We start from the raw sequence: 25,337 nt of genomic DNA on the forward strand, positions 1-25,337 counted from the left end.
GCTGAAAAATCCTCATTGACATCCATATTCGTTTCTTCCGCTCTTCCGCACTTCCGCTGAACTTCCTCACGTCAACTGAATTCCTCTTATCAGTTTATCCATAAATCTTGTGGATTATTTATTCCAATTCAACCAAAAATCGATTGACGAATTATCCATTTAACTAAATACCTATTACCACCTAAACACTTTCAACATTCGACTAAATTTCCATTCGACTAAATGTCCTTTCGACTAAATGTCCGTTCGACTAAATGTCATTTCGACTTAATGTCCATTCGACTAAATGTCCATTTGATTAAATTTCCATTCGACTAAATGTCCATTCGACGAACTGTCCCAAAGCCATTTGAGAGGCTTCAGTAAGGTAAATTGTCTCGACTTCCCTGGGCAAAAAAGTATCATAGTGTTAGCCTCATGATATACGAATGCAAAAATGGTAACCTGGTTTAGAAACCTCGCAGTTAATAACTGTGGAAGTGCTCAATGAACACTTAGCTGCGATGCCGCTCTGTCCCAGTGTGGGGATGTAATGCCAATAAGAAGAAGAAGAAGAAGTAAGGCACCTTACCGGGGTTGCATTACCTACATCGCGCTGGTGGGGCTGCCACCTTAGGTATAGCTGACGCGATACAGCATTTCGTTGATCAGCCGCTGGGTACCAGGCAGACGCTGTTTAGGCCGCACCTCCTGGTGAACAGACGCTCGAGGCGTAACTTCTCACTCTAGCTGATGTCAGAAGGACAACAGTGCCCAGGCTGCTCTACCAGCTAAGTACACAACCCCTAGCTGGCGGTCTTTTGTCGATGGACGACCCGTGGAAGCGTGAGAACTTGTGGGGACCAGAGCTCTGTTGGGCGCTCCTTCCTTGATATCTACCCACCATTTTGCAACATAACATTCCATATTAAATTCTACAAGAACCGATTGAGTATCATAGTTCTTCGTCGTGCATTGTGCCGTCTAACTGCAAATCACTGTTTTATATTTGTACCGTAATCTGGGGTAACATTGATCAGTTTCATCACTTTCAAGAAATGAATGAAATATTGTTTCCTGTTATCACAATTACTTATTGTGAGTAAGGTATCCTAATCTTGACTAAATTTGCTGCTGAATGATATAAACTTCGTATGAATTTGCATTTATGTTTTGCCAAAATTTGAACAATAAAATCAACATTAATTTTTGAATGCACAGCAAGCTGCCAAAAAAGCACTCAAAACAAGTATAATAACAAAAAAAAATCTCGTACCTATAGTTATGTGATAGACAATCTTATTTTCTCATTCCGTGCCGATAGTTCGAACGAGCCAGACGTGTGTGCTGTGTCTCATCGCGGATTGTGTTCGGTAGTGAAAAGGCTATTGTGTGTTGCGCTCCTACCTACGGATCCAAGGCGATCGCTGTCGGCGAGTGAAGTAGCTGCTTCTGGCGACGCCAGTGAAGCAGGCCATTTGTTACTGCTGCTACCTACAGCAGCAGGGGCAGATAAGTGGCAAAACTTTTTATTGTTCTCCCTTCTGTTTGATACAGAGTGGGACTGCTTAGAATTAATCAAATTAGTTTTTTTAAGTTTTTTTCTCTAATTTGCTATTAGTTTTAAGTTAGTATAAGCAAAATTACCCTTCCACCTTGCGGGGTGAGAATGGAGGCGGAGACTGGAGAAGGCAGTGTGCCTGCTAAAGATGGAGGGCGCACTCGATTGTACCATGCGGCTTCGCCTGGGCCTTGGGTTTTTTACTTTCGGCAGAAATTAAAAAGCCTAGATTTTCTCGGCATTAAACGAGATTTGACGCGTCGTTTTCCGAAGCTTGATTTTAGCCAGATCAACAGGAACAAACTACGCATCACCGCACCTACATACTAGGTGGCGAATGAAATTGCTGGCGACAGGGCGTACAATGTTGAATATATGGTTTATGTCCCCTCGCGGGAGGTCGAAATTGAAGGTGTGATCAACGCAGCGAGCCTGACTTGCAAGGATGTACTTGCGGGAAAAGGCCGCCTAAAGAATGTAATGGAGTCTACCGTGGATATTCTGGACTGCAAGGAATTGCATTCAGCAGCCACGGTAGATGGAAAGAAGGTATATTCCAAGTCAGGTTCGCTTCGGGTGACGTTCGCCGGTTCGATGCTCCCAAAATATGTTGATATTGAAAACATGCTATTTCCGGTGCGTCTTGTTGTGCCAAGGGTATTTAATTGTACCAATTGCAAACAACTTGGTCACACTGCCGAGTTTTGTGACAACAAACCACGTTGTGGCAAATGTTCTGAAAGGCATCGGGAGGAGTCCTGCCAGCAACAGGCAACAAAATGTGCTTATTGTGGTTTGAATCCTCCCCATGTTTTTGTTAAATATCTTGGCTGTGCATATGCACAGCATATGTTTCGAAATGGACAAATTGATATGAAATTTGCGAAAAAGAATCCACGTGTCTTGGAAGGACTCGAACCCTCAACCTCCTACTCTCTAGATAGGCGTGATAACCCCTACACAACAAGACCACTTAAAGGTCACGTTTGCGGAAAAGCCATCAGAATCCGAGTACCAACCTCCACCGCGGTTAGCTCTCTTTTTTGCAAATTGAATATCTTTCGGATGCTTGATTTGTCCAATCTCCACATGCGCTTTACTATTGTATATCCACAGCCAAGCGAGTGCACATTGTTTATTAAACGAGAGGATCGCACTCCATGCCCCCAGTAACTGTCTGGGCGGGACGGTATAGAATGCGAATTCAATCGCACTCTGCTGTGCCAAAGGCTTGCTTGGCTAAAGCATTTGATGAGTTTGATTGCCTTTAACGTAAGCGGTCGCGTGTACTCAGACGACTAATGACGGTGAAAGACCGACACTTGATTACAATTAATTGCATATTATTCGGCAACTCGGCCGTACGAAAACCATTTTTTTGTTAAATATCTTGGCTGTGCATATGCACAGCATATGTTTCGAAATGGACAAATTGATATGAAATCTGCAAAAAAGAGAGCTAACCGCGGTGGAGGTTGGTACTCGGATTCTGATGGCTTTTCCGCAAACGTGACCTTTAAGTGGTCTTGTTGTGTAGGGGTTATCACGCCTATCTAGAGAGTAGGAGGTTGAGGGTTCGAGTCCCTCCAAGACACGTGGATTCTTTTTCGCAAATTTCATATCAATTTGTCCATTTCGAAACATATGCTGTGCATATGCACAGCCAAGATATTTAACAAAAAAATGGTTTTCGTACGTCCGAGTTGCCGAATAATATGCAATTAATTGTCCTCCCCATGGTTTGCAGGAATGCCCGGTGTACAAAAAGCGCACCCAAAAAGTGAAGCGCTCGTTGGTACAGCGCTCCAAGCAGTCGTATGCGGAAATGGTTAAGTCGCAAGACACATCCGCCACAGCCACTGCATCGACTACTATTTCAGCCACCGTTCGTTTAAGTGATTATTATGATTTCATATCCATTGATGAATTGGACTCTGACGTAGCTGATATGGATGATTCTTCGGAGGTACACGCGCCCGAAAAGAGCAAGCAACCGTCTTCCCCGGGATCGCGCCGTAAGAGAACAAAAGTCATCCATAAAAGCTTGCCATAATCTGAAGATAATTGGGGATTATTTAAAATCCCGAAGCAACCTGTCCCTACTGCTTCTTTTGATACTAGTTGCAGTAAGGCATTCCCGCCATTGCCAAAATCCAATGTTTCGAAGAAACATCCGGCTAGGAGAATCAACGAAAGAAAAAAAGTAATTCGCACTTCTAGTAAAAGTATTCCGTCCAAGCGAGGATTGGTCTCCTTTAAGGACCTTGTGGACCGTTTTTTGAATTTATTTAATATTCCGAATTCTTTGAAGCCTATCATTGAACTTTTTATACCAACAGTGGAAAGTTATCTGAAGCAATTGACTGTTTCATGGCCACTTCTTGCAGGAATTGTATCTTTCGATGGATAATACGGCCAATACCCAAGATACAATCACTGTGCTGCAGTGGAACTGTCATAGTCTGAAAAATAAATTAGACGTGTTCAAGTTTTTGATTCGCAATTCCGATTGCGATATATTTGCACTCTGTGAAACATGGCTTTCTTCTGAAGATGAAATCAACTTCCACGATTTTAATATTATTCGCCAAGATCGGGATGATCATTATGGTGGCGTTCTTTTGGGGATCAAAAAATGCTACTCCTTCTACAAAATTTCCATTCCGACTGTTCCCGGCTTAGAAATCGTCGCATGCCAAGTAAATGTGAAGAATAAAGATCTTTGCATAGCTTCAGTGTACATTCCTCCAAATGCCTCTATTAATCGTCGACATTTTTGGAGCGCAGTCTCCCTCCTATCATCTCCAGTATTGATATTGGGTGATATGAACGCACATGGTATTGGATGGGGCGAAACGTATGACGATTATAGAGCGCCTATTTTCTATGATTTGTGTGACGATTTCAATTTGAATATTTTGAACACTGGTGAAGTAACTCGAATAGGACCAAATGGTCAACAAAGCCGTATTGATCTGTCTTTATGTTCTAATTCACTATCGTTAGATTGCACGTGGAAGGTTATCCAGGATCCCCACGGTAGTGACCATATGCCGATTGCCACCACAATTGAAAGTGGCTATCAAGAATCTGAGCCAGTTAATGTTCCTTTCGATCTCACGAAGAACATTGACTGGCAAAAATTTGCATCGGCGGTAAAAATTGGTATTGAATCAACTGATATTCTTCCGCCACTGGATGAGTATCGATTCCTTACCGAATTGATTCATATAAGCGCACTGGAAGCTCAGAAACGACGCGTTCCAAGTACATCTGTCATCAGAAGACCAGCCACTCCTGGATGGGATGATGAATGTACTAAGTTGAATTCTGAGAAATCTGATGCCTTCAAGGCCTTCCGTAAACATGGAAGGTCAGAGCTTTTTGAAGAGTATTTGAGGCTTGAAAGAAAACTCAAAAATCTTCTCAAGGCAAAAAAACGTAGCTACTGGCGACGTTTTGTCGAGGGACTATCACGAGAAACCTCAATGACAACACTTTGGAAAACGGCTCGCAACATGCGGAACCGCATTTCCACCAATGAGAGTGAAGAATACTCCAATCGATGGATATTCAACTTCGCAAAAAAGGTCTGCCCTGATTCCGTACCAGCAGAACCGCTATTTCGAGAATCAGTCAATGATCCCGGTTCTTTGGGTGGACCATTCTCAATGCTGGAACTTTCTATATCTCTTCTTTCATCTCTGCTCCGGGATGCGATAACATCAAATTCAATCTTCTTAAAAACCTCCCAGATATCGCAAAAAGACGATTACTTGACCTGTACAACTGTTTCATGGAGTACAACATTGTGCCACCTGAATGGCGACAGGTCAAAGTAATAGCTATTCAAAAGCCTGGGAAACCAGCGTCTAATCTCAATTCATACCGACCGATTGCCATGCTATCATGCATGAGAAAATTATTGGAGAAAATGATCCTTTCAAGAGTCGACCATTGGGTCGAAGAAAATGCATTGCTTTCAAATACTCAGTTTGGATTTCGAAAAGTGAAAGAAACAAACGATTGTCTAGCGTTGCTTTCTTCAGATATACAACTGGCCTTTGCGCACAAGGAGCAATTGGCTTCAGTATTCTTGGATATTAAGGGCGCTTTTGATTCAGTTTCCATAGAAGTACTGTCAGACAATCTGCACAGTAGTGGATTACCCGTTATTTTGAACAATTTCTTGTATAATTTGTTGTCAGAAAAACAAATGAACTTCACACTCGGCACTCTGACAACTTCCAGAAATAGCTACATCGGCCTTCCCCAAGGATCATGTTTAAGTCCCTTGCTTTATAATTTCTATGTTAAAGATATTGACAATTGTTTGGAAGGACAATGCACGCTCAGACAACTTGCAGATGATGCCGTGGTCTTTCTAAGAGGTCCATGTGCAGCTGTCTTGCAAGGACCATTGCAAAGTATCTAGATAATCTGACTGTTTGGGCCAGACATCTGGGGATCGAGTTTTCACCGCAAAAACCTCAGTTGGTTGTGTTTACTAGGAAGCGGTACCCAGCTCAACTGAAACTAAAACTGTTGAATGATGACATCAACCAATCTTTATCTTCTAAATACCTTGGGGTCATGTTTGATTCTAAATGTACTTGGAAACTCCATTTTGAGTATTTGATACAAAAGTGCCGGAAAAGGATCCATTTTCTACGTTCTATCTCCGGAACCTGGTGGGGTGCTCACCCGGAAGACCTCAACAAACTCTATAGAACGACTATTCTCTCTGTTTTAGAGTATGACTCTTTCTGCTTCCTCTCAGCAGCTGATTGCCACCTGATCAAATTGGAACGAATTCAGTATCGTTGTTTGCGTATTGCCCTTGGCTGTATGCATTCGACGCATAACATGAGCCTGGAGGTGCTTGCTGGAGTCACTCCTTTAAAGCACCGTTACTGGGAGCTCTCACTTAGAATACTCGTCAAATGTGGAACAAGAACACACTTGTCTTAGATACCTTCGATAAAATGCTTGAACTGACTTGTCGTTCAAGATTCCTTAGAGTCTATCTCAACTACATTTCTTCAGATCTTTGTCTTCCGTGTTATAATTCACCTCGAGTTCACTTCATCAACGACAGTTCCTCCATTGAATACGATCTGTCCATGAAACACGCTATTCAAGGAATACCAGATCATCTTCGACAAATATCTATTTCCTCCCTTTTTTCAGAAAAATATGAACATGTCAATTGCAACAACAGATATTTCACTGATGGTTCTCGCATTAACGGATCCACTGGCTTCGGTGTTTTCAATGTAACTTCAACCACCTTCCGAAAACTTCAGGAACCGTGTTCGGTTTATGTTGCTGAGCTGGCAGCAATTAACTTCGCTTTGGGGATAATTTCCAATCAGCCCGTAGACCATTATTTCATCTTCTCGGATAGTCTTAGTTCTATCGAGGCACTCCGGTCGATGAAACCTGTTAAGCACGCATCTTACTTTCTTACAAACATAAGAGAGCAGATGCGTGTTTTGGTCGAAAGATCATTCAAGATTACCTTTGTTTGGGTCCCATCTCACTGCTCAATCTACGGCAATGAGAAGGCAGACTCACTGGCAAAGGTGGGCGCACAGGAAGGTGAAGTTTATGATAGACAATACTCGAGCAACGAGTTTTTCCCATTAGTCCGTCAGAGTACTCTTCAAAGTTGGCAAAGAAATTGGACACACAACGAACTTGGACGGTGGCTATTTTCCATAGTTCCAAAAGTTTCTGGGCGAGCGTGGTTCAGAGGTGAGGACTTAAGTCGAGGCTTCATTCGCGTGATGTCGAGACTTATGTCTAATCACTATTCACTAAACGCACATCTGTACAGAATAAACCTTGTCGATAGCAATTTATGTAGGTGCGGAGCCGGTTATGATGACATCGATCACGTAGTTTGGTCCTGCTCGGAAAATGACGCCTCCAGAGAGCAATTATTGGATACCCTTGCGGCCCGAGGTAAACAACCCTTCAGGGAAGTTCGCGGTGTTTTGGGAGATCGTGATGTTGTCTATATGCAGGCCATTTATAGTTTTCTTTGTGCTTCTGACATCAAAATCTAACATTTTGTTTTTTTTCTTTCTTTAAAGTTTTTTTTGTTCTGTCTCTGCCTTTTTGTTCCGTAGAGCTCCATAGCTCTTGCCATCCGGAAGATGCTCCCAGTCGAACCATTCCTCGAGCACGACGACACGCCACATCGTCACTGACGCCAAATGCCCGGATGAGAAGCTGAAATTTCCTGATCCCAAATCCTAAGCCCCGTCCATCCTTAAACATTGTAAACTAACCTCGAGTCACCACGAGTACGCTGGCTTCTACCCCCCTCTTACTAACCGTATAATAAAATGATATTGATTGTATATATCACAAAGAACGATGGCTCCGTAAAGTGTTATACACGCCTGAGCCTACCAAATAAACGAAATTGGAAAAAAAAAATCTTATTTTCTCGGTTATTCCATAGTTTTTGTCCCGAAATTTTATTATATATTGTTGAAAAACCAGATAATTCCACTAGCGGTGATGATGTCTTTCTCGAAACAATCGATGCATATCGCTTCAGCGTAAGAGATTCCAACTATAATTGCTTACCTTAAGGCGTTTGCATACGCCTTCTCTATAGATAAATGTTTGATCAAAGTTACCCCAAATTGAAAAATCAAGAAGCTCGACAAAAAACATTTTTAACATAATTTTAAAATTATCAAATGATCAAGAACAACAACCTTATACATTCTATATGTAGCAGAACTCGTTTTAAAAATATGAAAAAAGCTATCATTTCACTTACGGAGGAGTTATTTACAAAACAATTTAAAAAATGATCAATGTTCCCCCGATAACGGTATACATTTTTCCATATAAACATCTAACGAGTTTAGCACTACCCAACCGTTGATCGATTTGGTTAAAATTTTGTCCAGAGCACCAGGGAACAGAATAAGAAGGCGGCTCATAAAAAAATTGAAAGTGTTTTTTGGGGCACCTTAATAAGGGTTACACCCTTATGGGCGTGCATTGAGAACTGATCCAAATGAACATCGTTATTGTTGCAGATTGAGAGGTATTGCGATTGTGATGAAGAGGATTTAATGAAGAGTTTTATCAATTTAACGATTTGCTTCACTTTCGCAAGTAGACGTAGTTTAGTTGATGTGTTATGTTCATTCGTGTTGCTCTTTCAATCTAGTGTAAATGCACTGGTGGAGGATAGACAAAGAAAATGAAAAATTTCGTCAAATGCACAGTAATGTACAATTTTCAACATTTACGGCAAGTGCTGGCTGCGTTTGTTTACGAAAGGAGCAGCTTTGCTATATCGACTGGAACAGTATTCGGCCAGCTCTAAATGAAGGTCCTTAGCTCCGCAGTAACAGTGAATATGAAATGATCTGTATTTCTCCGCTTCCCATCCATGTTCATCTCGGAACTAACACCGTTAGGACTGCCACGTTCTGCCAGCCAGGTACTTAGGTACCAGGTACATAGTTTTGACAGGCTTTATGATCAGCCCTATTTTTTCAGTCTCCCGTTTAAAAGCCACGAAGGCATCTTCCACTGCTCTGCGATCTACACCAATGATGTCGATGTCATCCGTAAAACCAAAGAGCAGATTGAACAGCAGATTAGAGAGCGCATCTCCCTGCTTCAATCCATCTAACGTCACGAACGAATCGGATGTCTCACCAGATATTCTGACGCTGGCCTTCATCTAATGATTCCACGCTGCTGCTTACCAAGTACAACGAAAACAACTCCATGCTTCGCCTTCTCGACACCACTGAAGTTGATGTGATACTTGAAGGAGACCCATAGACTGATTCTGATTGTGTCATAGATAGGCAACATGGTCAAATAAATTTTCACCTTGCACAGGTGTTGTCTGAACATGGTTGTTCTAGGAAATTTTCCTTCAGATTCGGGTTTACGCAGTCTCCTGACTGCCCGAAATGCATATCGCTGGTACAATCGCCAGCACATCCCAAGTAACCAATAAGCACTATATTACGCCAAATCGGCCATATAGTGCTACTTTAATGCTTATAAGTTTTTAAATAGCCGTATATTGGCCCTATATGGCGGTTTGGCGTAATATAGTGCTAATGGTTACTTTGTATGTAATATTTATCTGCCCGCGATTCGAAATTGAGTGTTAGTTTGCTCTTGTTAGTCTTCATTCCCATCCAAGATTAACTCGATAACTGAAATAACTGGGTTTATACTTTGGCTCCGAATGAGTCCGTTAATGCTCGCCCATGTGTTTAAGATCTGTTACTATCTCCTCTATACCTAACCCATACATAACTGACGTTTACTTTCGCTCTTCTTACTTCCATTACACGTTCTACGCCCATGTGAACCAAAAAAACTGCCATCGCTCCAACACACATTCTTCACCGGCACAATTATGGCAACGCACACCAACCGCCTGGCGGGAATGCACCATCATCGGCAGCAGGATATCCTCACAGCATAAAGGACGCAAGAATACGGAAACTGAAGGAGCGCAAACTGGCGAAGTCGGCGTCCCACGGCAATGGGAGTCCCAAACGTGGCCAAAACACCAACAGTACCAGCAGCAGCCCCAATCCTGGGAGCTGTGGGAGCAACAGCAGCGGCACCGATGCACGACTGAAATCACTGGATGCACTCGCTGTAAGTAGAATTTTGCACATTTCGATGGTCCTGTTCTTGTGCAGGACTCGCACTCATAGTTCACTTCGGTCTATGTAAAACAGTGGAACTTCTGTCTAAAATGGGAGGGAAAAGGTGGCGAAGGTCTTCAGCTGTGAAATCATAATTTTACACTTTTTTTTATCCTGGACAAACATGCGGGATTTCATCTGGGGAATCAAGAATAAGAACTTGAAGCTCGTTTCATGCTTGTTATGAGATATCGATTTGCTCCCAGTTCACTTATTCTGCAATTCCATGTGAAATCGATAAAAGATCTTTTAGGTTTATTACATATTATCAAGGATTGTTCTTTTACAAACATAGTCACACCCTTATTTTGTCTAATTTCGCCATACCCAATTTCTATATAAAGTAGTCAGAAAAATATACAATAACTTTCTTCAACAAATCAAATCTTCTGAACTACTGAACCGTTTTCAATCTATTGGCACGAAATGTGGGCTTCTTATGCGTGAAATGCATGAATTTCTTTTTATTTAATTTATTTTTGGTTTGACAATATTCTGTTATTGTATAAACAATATTCAAGTGTCCAGCCTTCGTGGCTCTTAATCTGCATAAGTGTTTTTTTTGCCTTTCTCGTATACTAATTTGCAATTTGGTTTGAATGAACAAGTTTTAGTTGATTTTCTAATTTACTTTTTGGCTCCAGTCAGCTGTGATATTTCAATTCGAAAATAATTTGCCACACCTAACAAAAAAATGTATAACCTAATGAGCTAATTCCAGCGCGATCTAGTGTTCAGATGTTAGGCAGCGTGCACTAAACCTCTCCAACCAACCAACGAACCAAAGCAGCTATTCTGTGGTTTGATGCAAGCAGACGATTGGCATCAGTATTTTGCATTCCCCTGGGAGAGCCCAGAATCACTCTGAGGAACTTGTTCTGGACTCTCTGGAGTATGGGGTGACGTGTTTGTAGCGCAACTCTCCATGCCATACTCAAACACCGGAATGATGATTTCTTTATATACAGCATAGGGGAAGGAGGGGAGACTTGATCCCCGAGGAGACTTGATCACCTTCTGTTTTATCGAGAACTAAAGTAGTTTTGTTCTTGCGTATTTTTTAGTATATATCCTCTAAACAAATAACCTTTATGTGGTGAGTTATTTTTTTTATTGACGACCTTATTTATTCTGCAGGGCGGTTTGTATGTTTTGACCTTACTAAAGATTTTTTTATTGGCCGCGCAAAATTTGAAAAGCTTTTCATAACAATGACCAAATGCTTTCGTTTTTCGCAGCACAAAGCCATAAATATGGTTAATGATCTGCACTGGTCAAAATGTCAACATTCCATCAAAGTTTTCAGATATTTGGATTTGAAGTTATTGCCTCAATATTGCCTCATTAATCACCCATATTTGGCGAAAAAAAATCAAAAAAATAAAAATCTGTTCTCAGGCTTCTATTTTTTGTAGATTTGACAGATTTGATGAAGGGTTGGCAGGAAAAATTAGTTATTGCTTAGATATCATAAAAAGGGGATCAAGTCTCCCCAAATTTTAAAATTGCATGTGCTGTCGAATTCAATTACAAAAATCGTTCATTCGCAAATTTTTGTATAGGCACAGCAATTCGAAAATTCCGCGTATTTTAAAGAAAAATATTTTAAAAATCTGAGGGCACCTTTTTAATTTTATCAAAGCAAGTTCTTGGAGAGGAATCAATTTCCCCCGAATATTTTAAAAGTCGATTTTTGACAGAACTCCAAAAAATCGATTCTGAATCAATGACAACAATAATTTAGTCATACATCAGTAAAGTTAAATACTATATTTTTAGAGAGTCTGTGTGGAAATCGCGTATGTTTATTTATTTTTGGCTGTGATACATTGGAAATCAGAAATATATACATATATAGATAGATTTACATATACGAGTAATTAAGTCAGAAAGTATCACGACTTGACCGGGTCGACTTGTCACTTTAATTAAAGCAAATTTAAAAGGGAATAAGGAAAATAAGGAATAATAAGGAAATGTCAAAATTGTAATAAGGAAAATTTTATCGAAATTCTTTTGACTAATTATCCAATTATCGAATAAAGCCCCAGGGGTCAACCCAGGGCCGGATTTATGAGGGGGCCGGGGGGCCGTGGCCCCGGGCCCCACAAATCTTATATACTAAAACCAACCTTTTTTGTACATTTTGGGGCCCCCACATACCATCGGCCCCGGGGCCCCCTTCCGGCTAAATTAATAAAAATAATGGCTAAATCGGCCATGGGTCAACCGCATATCAGCCGAGATGCTCAAAGCTGACCCCATGTCATCCGCTCAACTACTGCATCGTTTATTTCGTAATATCTGGGACACCGCAACTTTCCCGATCGACTGGATGCAAGGTATCTTTGCGAAGGTGCCCAAAAAGGGTGACCTGACTGTATGCGATAACTGGCGAGGCATTATGTTGCTGTGTACCGTTCTCAAAGTTCTGTGCAAAATTATCCTAGCCCGGATTCAGGAGAAGATCGATGCGACTCTCCGGCGCCAGCAAGCCGAATTCCGTGCCGGAAGATCCTGTGTGGACCATATTGTCACGCTCCGCATCATTCTGGAGCAGGTCAACGAATTCCAAGAGTCCCTTTACTTGGTATTCATTGACTACGAAAAAGCTTTCGACCGTCTCAATCACGAGAATATGTGGGGCGCCCTGAGACACACAGTACGGGGCCTTCTCGTGTAGAGTGCTGCACAATGGGGTCTTGTCCGACCCTATCCGGGTCGTAGCTGGTGTGAGGCAAGGATGTATTCTATCACCGTTACTGTTCCTCATCGTAATCGACGAGATTCTGGTAGATGCGATTGACCGTGAACCAAACCGCGGGTTGTTATGGCAGCCTATAACCATGGAGCACCTAAATGACTTCGAATTGGCGGATGATGTTGCATTCCTCGCGCAACGGCGCTCTGATATGCAGAGTAAGCTCAACGACCTTGCCGAGCGCTCCTCTTCGGCAGGTTTAGTCATCAACGTCAACAAAACCAAATCGTTGGATGTAAACACGGTGACTCCTTCCAGTTTCACAGTAGCCGGGCAACCAGTGGAGAATGTTGAAAGCTTCCAATATCTTGGTAGCCAAATGGCGTCAGACGGCGGTACCAAGATCGACATAGGCGCACGGATCAAGAAAGCAAGGGCTGCCTTTGCGAGTTTAAGAAATATCTGGAAAAACAGGCAGATAAGTTAACGAACCAAAATACGAATTTTCAACTCTAACGTGAAATCTGTGCTGTTATACGCTAGCGAAACATGGTGTGTATCAGTGGAGAACACTCAACGGCTGCAGGTGCTCATCAACAGATGCCTGCGGTATATAATTCGGGCCTGTGGCCTCACAACTGGATCTCAAACAACGAGCGCCATCGTCGTTGTCACCAGAGGCCGATAGCAACAGAAATTCGGGATCGGAAGTGGGGCTGGGTCGGCCACACTCTACGTAGGGATGGACACGAAATCTGTAAACAAGCATTAGACTGGAACCCAGCGGGACATCGCAGCGGAGACAGACCCAGAGGCTCATAGCGGCGAAGCCTCAATAAAGAAATAAAGAAGTCGACCGAAATCTAACCTGAAACAGGTTAAAGCGATAGCCGGGCAACGCTCAGGATGGAGATCTTTCAAGTCGGCCCTTTGCACCACCAGAGGGGTACAGGATCCATAAGTAAGTAAATTATCCAATTTACAAAATTACATATTATTGACCTATTATTCTGTTATTCGCTTTCAACGCCATTTTCATTCAACTAAATATTCATACACAGTAAAAAAAATTGTAATATCACATCGGATTTGATGCACATCATAGCCGTCGTAAATAAGATGTGTTATTACATCCGTTTCGTGTAACAAAAAAGTGACGTAATTGGCATTTTCTAGCCAAAACCAAGCGTTGTAAGCAATTTGTGACGTAATATGTTTGACGTAACGACAAAAAGGACGTAATAATCAGGCAAGAGAAACCTCGCTTTCGGCTGCTGGGTTAGGGGTATTCGGGAATTTTCTTTCATGCTTCAGAAATAGATTTCGAAAAATGTTATACATTAATTTATTTTTCATTATTCTCGACAGTATACAATATAAAAGCAAATTATTGATTTTAATTTTTACTAACATGATTTTAAAACATCGAGTTTTGACACTAAAAATATAAAAAAAATGGCAATTCTTTGCTTCTTGGGATTTCTGGATTTTAAATTCTTAGATTTTTAGTTTTTCAGAGTTGCTTTAACAGAGTTGCAGAGAACTTTAACTTAGAAGAACTTGTGAGCAGATAACAATATGAGAGTAGCGTAATCAATGTGACGACGTCATTTCAATTACAATCAGAGACGGCGGCGTTGATCGACGTGGACTAATTATATACCTTGGAGTTTTATTGTTTACATTTAATTTACTGAACTTTACCAAAAATTCATCCGGAATTTTTTAAGGTATTAAGGAAAAGTTCTCCAGGAGTTTTCTCGGAAATCCCTCCAAAAATGTCCAAAAATGAAATTCAAATTCAATTCGCAAATTCTTTCTGGAACTCTTCCAGGAATTCCTCCCAGTACCTCCTCCGGAAAATGATCCAAGAGTTCTTAATTTTCTCCGGAAATACCTCCAGGAGCCTCTCCAGAAATTGCTCCAGGAGTTCCTTTAAAAATTCCTCCCGAAATTCCTTCGTAAATTTCTGCAGGAGTTGATTTGGAAGTTCTTCCAGCAGTTCCTCCGAAAACTCCTCCAAGAGTCCCTTCAGAATTTACTCCAGGAGTTCCTCCGAAAATTCCTCTAGAAGTTTCTTTGGAAAACCCTCCAAAAATTTCTTTGGAAATTCTTCAAGAAGTTCAAGAAGTTCCTCCAGATATTCCTTCCAAAGTCCCTCCAGAATATTCTTCCAAAATTCTTCTAAGATATGCTCTGAAAATTCTACAATAAGTTTTTTTTCGGAAATTCCTCCAGAAGCTTCTTCGGAAAGTTATTCAGAAATTTTGTTGCAATTTTCTCACGAAGCTTCTTTGGAAAGTCCTCCAGAATTTCCTGAATAAGTTTCTTCGAAAATTCCTCCAAAAGTTTCTTCAGAAACTTCTGCCGAAGTTGCTTTGGAAATTTCTTCAGGAATTCCTGCAGAAGTTCATCAAGGTATTCCTCCACGAGTTCCTTCGGAAATTCCTCCAGTAGTTCCTTCGGAAGGTTCTGCAGAAGTTCGTATGAAAATATTTCCAAATATTACCTCAAGGGACCCTCCTTAGCCGTGCGGCAAGACGCGCGGCTACAAAGCATTACGAAAGAAAAAAAAACATGTATATGTATTTGTACTAGTCTTATATACTAGGTTCTCTTTTATTCTCAGACCATGACAGTGATTCATGTAGTCTCGATAGAGTTTATCTGATGTGATTCTTGAGTGGACAAAATAACTAACTTACAAACGAGACAAACAATTAGGTCAAAATGTCTGAGTCTTGATTGAGAATGTCGTCGAAGCTCCGCGTAACCTGATCCTCAATTGGGCTAGTGAGACTTAGACTAAAATTATGGGCACTCTCGAAGTGCTGAGCAAATTTTTGAGCCTTTTCGCCATTTGGTTCTGGCGCAAACTTCGAAGGACCGTCTGAAGGAATTTTGGAGAAAACTCCTGGAGGAGATTTTAAAGGAACTTCTGGGATTAATTTCAGGAGGAATTCCCGGAGCAATTTTTCAAGGAACGCCTGGAAAAGTTTTGTGAGGAACTGCTGGAGAAATTTCTTGATAAACTCGTGGAGGAATTTCTGGAGGAACTGTTGGGAGAACTTTTGGAGGAACTCCAGGAATAATTTTAGCAGGAACTTCTTGAGTAATATCTTGAAAAACAGCACTGGAACTCCTGGAGGAACTTCTGGAGGAATTTCCGATGGAACTCGCAGAAGAATATCTTGCGGAACTAACTTCTGGAGGAACTCCTGAAGAAATTTCCAAAGGAACTTCGACAGGTGTTTCTGAAGAAACATCTGGAGGAATTTTCGAAGAAACTTATTCAAGAAATTCTGGACGAACTACTGGAGGACTTTCAAAAGAAGCTTCTTGAGAAAATTGCAACGGAATTTCTGTTTCTAGACTATTTTAAAATTTTGAAATTTTTTCGTCGGCTTCGGCGTCTTAATTTCCTTACAATGATTTTAAAATTTTGAAATTTTAAAATGTTAAAATTTTGAAGTTTCCTTTTTACTAATTTTTTTTACGTCGGCTCAGGGATCTAATCAATTTTCTACAAGGATTATGCAATTTACGTGGTTCACAAACAATATCAAAATTTTAAAAAAAATTAAAGGATTTGTGTTGCCAAAATCGAATGGGGTCTGAATTTTTCAATTTTTTAAATGACTTTCTTAAATTTTAAAAATTTCTGAAAGTGTTATCTGGGTTTGCTCTCTTTTTATCACAGAGTGTAAGGCCTGCTCACTATCAATGATTCAAAGATGTTGTGACATTTCTGGGGATCCTTCCACGCATGTTAAATGAATTTACCTTTCAGTTACAGCAAGGCGTCATCCCATGAATTTCGTTCCGTAGATTACTTCCATGGTTCCACTTCAACGCTTTGCTGGGTTCTCTTTCTGGTGGGAACTCTGAAATTGTCACAAGCCAATGCAACTACTAGGTAGATATCAAAATTAAATGAATTACTTACCGGTAATTTCTTAATTTCTGTTCTATATCACCATCTCAATTGTGTCTCGAGCTGCGTATTTCTAAAGCCTGCTGGCAAACGGGATCTTCTCTCGTTGCTTCACTTTTGCATGTTTGATTTATCTGCAACAAGCAGAGTTCTCCTCAATATGATCCACGATTACATCCCGACATATTCATTAATCGGAATTTCCTCTTACCTGATAGATTTAATATTGTTTTCCTCTTCCAATTTCTGCATCCCGTCGTTGGATAGTATCTGCCCATTTTCTTGCTGCGATTTATTTCTATCACTTGCGGAATAAACTTATTTTTTCAGAAAAATCACTCCCGAAATGAAATGAAAACAAATTTGATTTAACAAAATGTCGGCTAACTGCGGCTTGGATTTGTTTGCCTTTCATTGGCGTTTTCGGAAGGCGATTTTACATTTATTATGTAAATATGCATTAGTTTTGAGCTAATATTACGCTTTATTTTGTGCAAGCATGATGTGCAGCATTTTAATGCAATTGAATATCACAGACAGTTTGTAATTTCACGTTTCGTTAACGTGAACAAGAAAATATTTTCATCGATCTGATCTTACGTCGAGTGATGTGGTAAAGCGTGGATATGATGTGAAAATACACAAAATCAGTTTTTACATAGAATTTTCGGGTACGTGTAGCAAAGTTCCGTCACGACAAATTAATATATTTTTTGCTGTGTACGACAATGTCCATTCGACTTAATGTCCATTCGACCATCCCGAAGCCGATAGGACGATAGCTTTTTGGATAGGATTATAGAAAGGATCCTTCTCAGATCTCTAGAGATGGATGACTATCGCTGACTTCCAGGACGACGGGAAGTAGCAGAGTTGCGGACACTGACTAAAGTTCAGCAATAATGGTCGAAAAACTGATCAGTGAGCACTCATGTGTTTGAGTTCGATGTTCAAGATGTTGTTAAAGTCGCATGCACATGGCCAGCTCTTCCTGTAGACTGACGATGTTCTGTTCAAGATTGTGCGAGCTGACGAAAGGTGTAATCAAACGATCAATTATCTTTATTCCACTAAAGCTTTGTAGCCATCGTAGAAAAAATAGTTGATGTCTTTTCTCGCTAAAGTAGTTATCCATGGTAGTAGATATTCTGCGCTGCCGCTTAATAACATTTAGATGGAAGCATCATTTCCATATGCTTCTGTTTTAAAAAATCAAGCATTTTATGCTTTCACCATGCTTTATGTATAACGGATGAACGCAATTCGAAAACACATCAACCACAGTACGGTTGCACACGCTCCACAAAATCTCGCGAATCGTCCACGTAAATAACGAATCTGAACAACCGGATGAAATCCGTGTGTGAACCGGAGAGGACAACGTAGCCCCGGGAGAAATCACCAAAGACTTTGGCCCATTTTTACTGCGCAGGATCGATAATGAATTGTCGATGGGTATCGTCGTCACCATCCTCGCCGTGTCGTGACGAGCTTGAATTCCATTCCCGCTGTAGACACGGTGCAGACGGAGTGCAGAAAAGACAAGTAACCCTTCCCTGGCCCAACAGCCAGCCACAAACCGGTTGCCAACAGATGTCTCACCTTTTTGGGCATCCTCCACGGCGAAAAACCCCAGAAATAAAAAAAACGACAACTTTGTGTTGGTGAGCTCCACTCCCTCACTCTCCGAGCTTAGTTTGGCGTTGCCGGTTTTTGCTGGACGGGTTAAACAAAGTCTTATGTTCTATGTATTTTACGCCTGTCTTCATATGCCTTTTTGAGCGAAACACTGAATTGGGATGGCGCGCACTTTTAACTGTATGTAAAAGTGCATTTATGTTCCACTTGTCACCGCGTGTATACTAGCTTGACATCCAGCTGCTGAAGGAAATGTGTACACATACCGATCGGGGAAATGTGGAATTAACTTGGTAACATACACCAGGGTTACATTTCCTCTGATACATAACCCTTCATCTCCGATAGCTGCTAGCGCCATTTGGCTCCAACCAATCAATACAGCTGCGGGGAAATGCTCATACGTAAGTAATTTGAGCCTAGTTCCGTTCGCCCGAGAAGCGCGATTAGAAACGGAAGTCGACCTTCTTTCACTGTGGATGCACTGTGTGTAGGTTCGATGGAAGCCGGTGGTCAAATTGTTATATAAAAATAAAACAGATTTTCCTTGAATTATGCTTCGTTTTAACAGGGCAAGTGAATTGGTCAACTCAGACGAACTGAAATGACATGCCCAAAGTTGTGCTCAACCTTTTTCCGTTCAAATGAGTTAATATGAATTCAACTGAATAGACTTGCTCTAAACTGATGAAATGGTCCTTAGAATGATGCAGAAAAAATAGTTAGAATCGTATTTATTTTTGAAACAACACACTGGAATAACAACTGAACAAATGATTGGTTCGAAATGCTGCAATATAAGTTGCTGCTACTGTTTTCTACACGACTATCTTTAAGTGAATTTTGGGATCGACACGGGTTTCTACGCGGTTTAACAAAATGGTCAGAGAACATTGAAGTCGTTTCTACACCGGGGATACGTTCCACGTAAATCCTGAAAACCACATACAAAACTAATAAGGCTGCAGAAGCAACTACAACTTGGGGGTTTCTTGGGGAGTATAAAAATACGTGTTGTTCGTTCGAGGTGTAAAACGGAAGAGAGCTCCTGGCTCTGATTTATTTAATAAAATATTTAAACAACTGTAGTGTTTCGCGCTGCGCTCGCTGAACATCTGATGATTACACGGAAAGGTATTAATTTATCAATTTACAGTATACATCAAAAACGACTTCATTGAAAATCGATTTTTTGCTCTGCGCACATATTCCTGGCCTACGTAAAAAAAAACCGATCAATCCATAAGTTGAGAAATGACTAAACAAGTTGAAAAATATGTTTAAGGCACGGTGTCTCGATGGAGAAATATACAAAAATGTGCTATCGGGGGATTTAGAACATTTTTTTTTAACTATTTTTGGTGCAAACTCCATAGCATTCTTAAATTATATCCGATTTAACCCCCAAAATGTACCGGAAAAATGACCCCCGATAACACATTTAAAAATGCACCTATGTGAAAGAGGGTGTTTCGTGTAATGGACGTTTTAGAGATACTGATATTTTGAAAAAAAAAAACCCTCTTCGGACAAAGACGATAGGATGTGCTAGCCAGAGCAGCACGAGCTACAAAAATGGTTGCAGCAACTTGATTGTAACTAAATCTGGTCACATATCAGGTGGGGCAACATATGTGAAACATGTGTGCACACAATACAGAACTTGATCCTCTCTAATAATTTCTGATTTCTTATTTCTCATATCTCATTTCTCACCTCCTTATCGCTCACTTCTCACATTTCGCTTCTCATTCTCACTTTTCACTTTTCGATTCTCACTTTTAGCTTCACACTTCTCACTACTTACTTTTTAGTTGTCGCATCTTACTTCTCACTCCTCTCTCTCATTTCTCACTTCTTATTTCTTACTTATCTCTTCCACTTCGCTCAATTATCACATTTCATTTCTCGCTTTTCGATTCTCATTTTTCACTTATCACTTATCACACTTCTCGCTACTTACTTCTTAGTTCTCACTTCAAGTTCCGCGCGGATATGGATTCAATATCCAAACAGCGAAAATTAAAAACGTGTGGGGAAACTGAATCAAAATACTCAAAATACATAGGGTAAATCACTACTTGGGCCTATGGACCCGGTTCCCGGCTCACTGCACAGAAAACTAATGATTTATGCTGTTTGGAAGCCATAAGTTTATGATTGGTTATTTTTAAAAAGTCTCCCATTTATTTTTCACAATGCTCAATATTTTTCAATCACTTGTTTTACTCCTAAAAGATCCAATTGTAGAAAATAAAAATGTAGATTTCAAAATTTCGCTCGGCCCAAGAACTTCCAGCCGTACCGTGCTGCCAAAAGGACAGGATTATGGAGATGATCCTTCATCGTTAAAGGAAAACTGTCTAATACGTTGACGCTATCATGTTATTCATAATTCTCTCGATTTTAAAAGGAGAAAACAATATTGTTTTTAAGTATTTGGAAGAATTTTGGATGAGTAAATATATCTTCTCAACCAAATAAAAATGATTATGAATAATACTATCTGGCATCTTGTTGTCGTGGAACGTGCATATTTTTGTTTACGCCGCATTTTCTAATGTCCCGAGAGAGAATGAGAGTAAAATGTTGAGATATTGAGTGTAATTTTGCTTAGGCTGGGAACTGGTTTTATGTATGCCGGAATGGCAATCGCTATGACTGAAATGAGTGCTGCACCTCGTTAATTTAAATTAAATAAAAGCTTTTTTGAACGATATTTAGCACGAATAGCTATTTTTTAAGCAGAAGTGAACCCCAACGCAGTATTACACAGCCCACAAAATTCAGGAAAGAGGTCGTACACTTAGTTCGTAAGCAATTTTTCTGGGTTTTTCGACCTCCCTCCCCCCATGTAAGATTTTTTTCAAACAAATGATTTTTTATTTATATGGATCGTAAGATATTGACCGACCCCCCCCCTCCCCCCATAAGTGCTTACGTAATATGTGTACGGCCCCAAAAGTTGCTTCCTGTCATAAATATCAATTAAATAATGCAGTCGTACGCATGGTAGTCCGGGAATGGGGTAAGAAACCATACGATGGGAAAACCTGTCACTTAATGGCAATCAAAGCAATCGCGCAATGTGTCGAGAGTAACATGGAGTGAAATTCTGCCTGTACCTAGTCGGAATCAACTCCACAAAGATTTGTCTGCAGAAATGTTTACATTGCATCTAATTTTCTTCAATTAATCCTTCGAAAATTTCTGCCGTTATTCGTCAGAATAACCGTTATTTATTGATCTTGGACGAGAACAGCTTCCCTGGGAATCTTACCAGACTGATCAAAGCAACGGTGGATGGTGTGCAAAACTGTGTGAAGATTTCGGGCAAACACTCCAGTTCGTTCGAATCGCGCCGGGGACTAAGACAAGGTGATGGACTTTCGTGCCTGTTGTTCAACATTGCGCTAGAAAGTGTCATGCGGAGAGCCGGGTGTAACAGCCGGGGTACGATTTTCAACAGATCCAGTCAATTTATTTGTTTAGCGGATGACATGAACATTGTCGGCCGAACATTTGCAAAGGTGGTAGAACTGTACACCCACCTTAAACGTGAAGCAACAAAAGTTAGACTGGTGGTAAATGCGTTAAAGACAAAGTACATGCTTGTGGGCGGAACCGATCGCGACAGGGCCACAGGGCCCGCCTGAGAAGCAGTGTTACGATAGACGGGAATACCGTCGAGGTGGTTGAGGAATTCGTCTACCTCGGATCCTTGCTAACAGCTGATAACAATGTTAGTCGTGAAATACGAAGGCGTATCATCTGTGGAAGTCGGGCCTACTACGGGCTCCAGAAGAAACTGCGGTCATGAAACATGGACAATGCTCGAGGAGGACTTGCAAGCACTCGGAGTATTCGAGAAACGGGTGCTTAGGACCATCTTTGGCGGTGTGCAAGAAGACGGTGTGTGGCGGCGCCCAGCTCTACGGCGAACCCAGTATCCACAAGGTAGCTAAAGCCGGAAGGGTACGATGGGCAGCACATGTTACAAGAATGCCAGACAGCAACCCTGCAAATATGGTGTTCGCTTCCGATCCGGCAGGTACGAGACGGCGTGGAGCGCAGCGAGCGAGATGTGCAGACCAGGTGCAAAACGACTTGGCGAGCGTGGGGCGTATTCCAGGATGGGGAGATGCGGCCTCGAACCGTGTATTGTGGCGTCAGATTGTTGATTCAGTGTTATCTGTTTAGATGTAGACTAAATAAATGAAATGAATTATTTCTCTTGCAATTCCTCCATTTGTGGAAGAAATATTATGATAATTCCCACATAAACTTCACTGGAATTCAGAAATTTATTAAGCTCTTTTAGTGGGATATCTTCACCTATCATAAGAAGAGTTTAGTACTACACCCTTACCTCGATAGCACGTGCCCTCGATAGTGTGTACCCTCGATTGTACGTACATTTTATCTCGATAGTACGCACACAAAAAAAAATTGTTGACACTCCTCTGGAAGTTCCTCCAGGAATTCTTCCGAAAGTTCCGTCAGAAATTCCTCCGGATGTTCCTCCCGGAATTCCTTCGAAAGTTCCTCCAGTAATTCCTCCAGGGGTTCCTCCAGGAATTTCTCCGGAAGTTCCTCCAAGTAAGTACGACTCATAGGAGTGCGCTAGTCAAATTACTCCAGAATTTTTTCCGTGAATTCTTTCAAAAATTCCTCCGAACATACATCTTAAATATACCCAAATTTCCCCGATTTCCTTTGTGATTTCTTCAGCAATTCTCCTAGAAATATCCACGTCTCCTCTCCCAGACCTTCCATCAGAAAACTTACTTACTTACTTATGGATCCTGTACACCTCCGGTGGTGCAAAGGGCCGACTTGAAAGATCTCCATCCTGAGCGTTGCCCAGCTATCGCTTTAACCTGTTGCCAGGTTAGATATCGGTCGACTTCTTTTATTTCTTTATTGAGGCTTCGCCGCCATGAGCCTCTGGGTCTGCATCTGCTGCGATGTTCCGCTGGGTTCCAGTCTAATGCTTGTTTACAGATTTCGTTTCCGCTCCTACGTAGAGTGTGACCGACCCAGCCCCACTTCCGATCTCGAATTTCTGTTGCTATCGGCCTCTGGTGACAACGACGATGGAGCTCTATGTTTGAGATCCAGTTGTGAGGCCACCAGGCCCGAATTATATACCGCAGATATCTGTTGATGAGCACCTGCAGCCGTTGAGTGTTCTCCACTGATACACACCATGTTTCGCTAGCGTATGTGGCACAGATTTCACCTGTCATAAGACGAGTTTGAACAATCCCATTGAATTCCACCACTTAATTGTATCCTGACAGATACGTATTTCGACCTCAACAGTAAGGCCGTCTTCAGTGTCTTGTACTTGACTCGACTTAGTCGAGTCAAGTACAAGACACTGAAGACGGCCTTACTGTTGAGGTCGAAATACGTATCTGTCAGGATACAATTAAGTGGTGGAATTCAATGGGATTGTTCAAACTCGTCTTATGACAGGTGAAAACATTCCACTAAAAAGCTCAAAATAATTTTCTTAACAGATTTCACGTTAGAGTTGAAAACTCGTATTTTGGTGTATTCACTTATCTGCCTGTTTTTCCAGATATTTCTTAAACTCGCAAAGGCAGCCCTTGCTTCCTGGATCCATGTGCTTATGTCGATCTTCCCGAGTAACACACTTGGGGGCTGTCCATAAACCGCGTAGACTCTTGAGAGGGGGGGAGGGGTTTCGAAAAAGTCTACGATAGTCTACGAGTGGGGGCGGGGGTTATACCAAAAGTCTACGTAGTGTACGTATTTTTTTTTTTTTTGAAACGTTTTATACAGCAGCTTTGTGCGGAGTTCACTAGTTTTATTTTTTAGGATTTTCCAATTTTTTGCATGACTTTACCCAAATAATCTCTTGCGTTTCTTCATAAAAATGTTATGCATTTTACCAGGAAAGTCTTCTGAGTTGAGCAGGACAATTCTCCAAAGTATTCTATAAAAACTTTCGATTTTTTTTCAAAGTCTTCACTTTGATTTTACTGCAGATTCTACTAGAATTTCTTTTGATATTTGGCAGGAACTTTTTTGCAAACTTTGGAAATTATGGCGTACTTCAACGGATTTTTTTTTTTGGAATTTATGTACAAAGGGAGCATTTTGGAATATTTAAGAAAAAATCTTTGGAATGCCCAAAAGATATTTTTTGGAACTTGTAAAGGCAATTCTCCGAAATTTCCGCAAGAAACTCTTCAGAATACTCACTGGAGATTTTCTGGTAAGTTCCCGATTTTTTTTTAATTTCGGAAATTCTTCGGAATTTTCGCGAGGAATTCTTTGGACATATAGATAAAATTATTCGAAATGCCCGTGGAAAATTCTTCGTAAATTTCTTTGGCAGTTCTAATGCAAATCCTTTGGAATTATCGTTAGAATATTTTCGGAACTTCTAAATAAATTGTTGAAAGCTTCCACGAGAAATTATTTGAATCTCCCACCAAAAACAGTTTGAGTTCTCACAAAAAATAGCATTTTTTTATTAAAAGTCTTTCTAATTTTCATGAAAATTTATTCGAATTTTTTACGAGAAGTTCACAAAAAATTCAACTGAAAATTCTCCATAATTTCCACCAAAAATTATTCAGAATTTTTTTTTTGGAATGCCCAAAAGATTTATTTAAATTTCCTCAAGAAAGTGTTTTGAATTTTGCAAGAGAAATTAAAAAAATAACGTAGGAAACTATTTTAAATTTCCACGGGAAATATTTCGGAATGCCCGTTTGAACTTAAAATTACCTCGGGGAATAATTCTAAATTTTCATGGATTTTTCACAATTTTCA

At 40.7% G+C, this 25,337-nt stretch overlaps 1 protein-coding gene across 1 annotated transcript in view; it reads left to right on the forward strand.

The window, feature by feature from the left end:
- The window catches only part of LOC134209207 (LIM domain-containing protein A-like), a 167,624-nt gene that overhangs the window by 96,810 nt on the left and 45,477 nt on the right, over nucleotides 1–25,337 (forward strand). The window contains exon 3 of the mRNA XM_062685199.1: nucleotides 10,008–10,204. Coding sequence (XP_062541183.1) covers nucleotides 10,008–10,204 — 197 coding nt within the window. The remainder of the gene's footprint in view (nucleotides 1–10,007; nucleotides 10,205–25,337) is intronic.

The sequence above is a fragment of the Armigeres subalbatus genome, chromosome 2, assembly GCF_024139115.2.
Source record: "Armigeres subalbatus isolate Guangzhou_Male chromosome 2, GZ_Asu_2, whole genome shotgun sequence".
Classification (NCBI taxonomy): Eukaryota; Metazoa; Arthropoda; class Insecta; order Diptera; family Culicidae; genus Armigeres; species Armigeres subalbatus.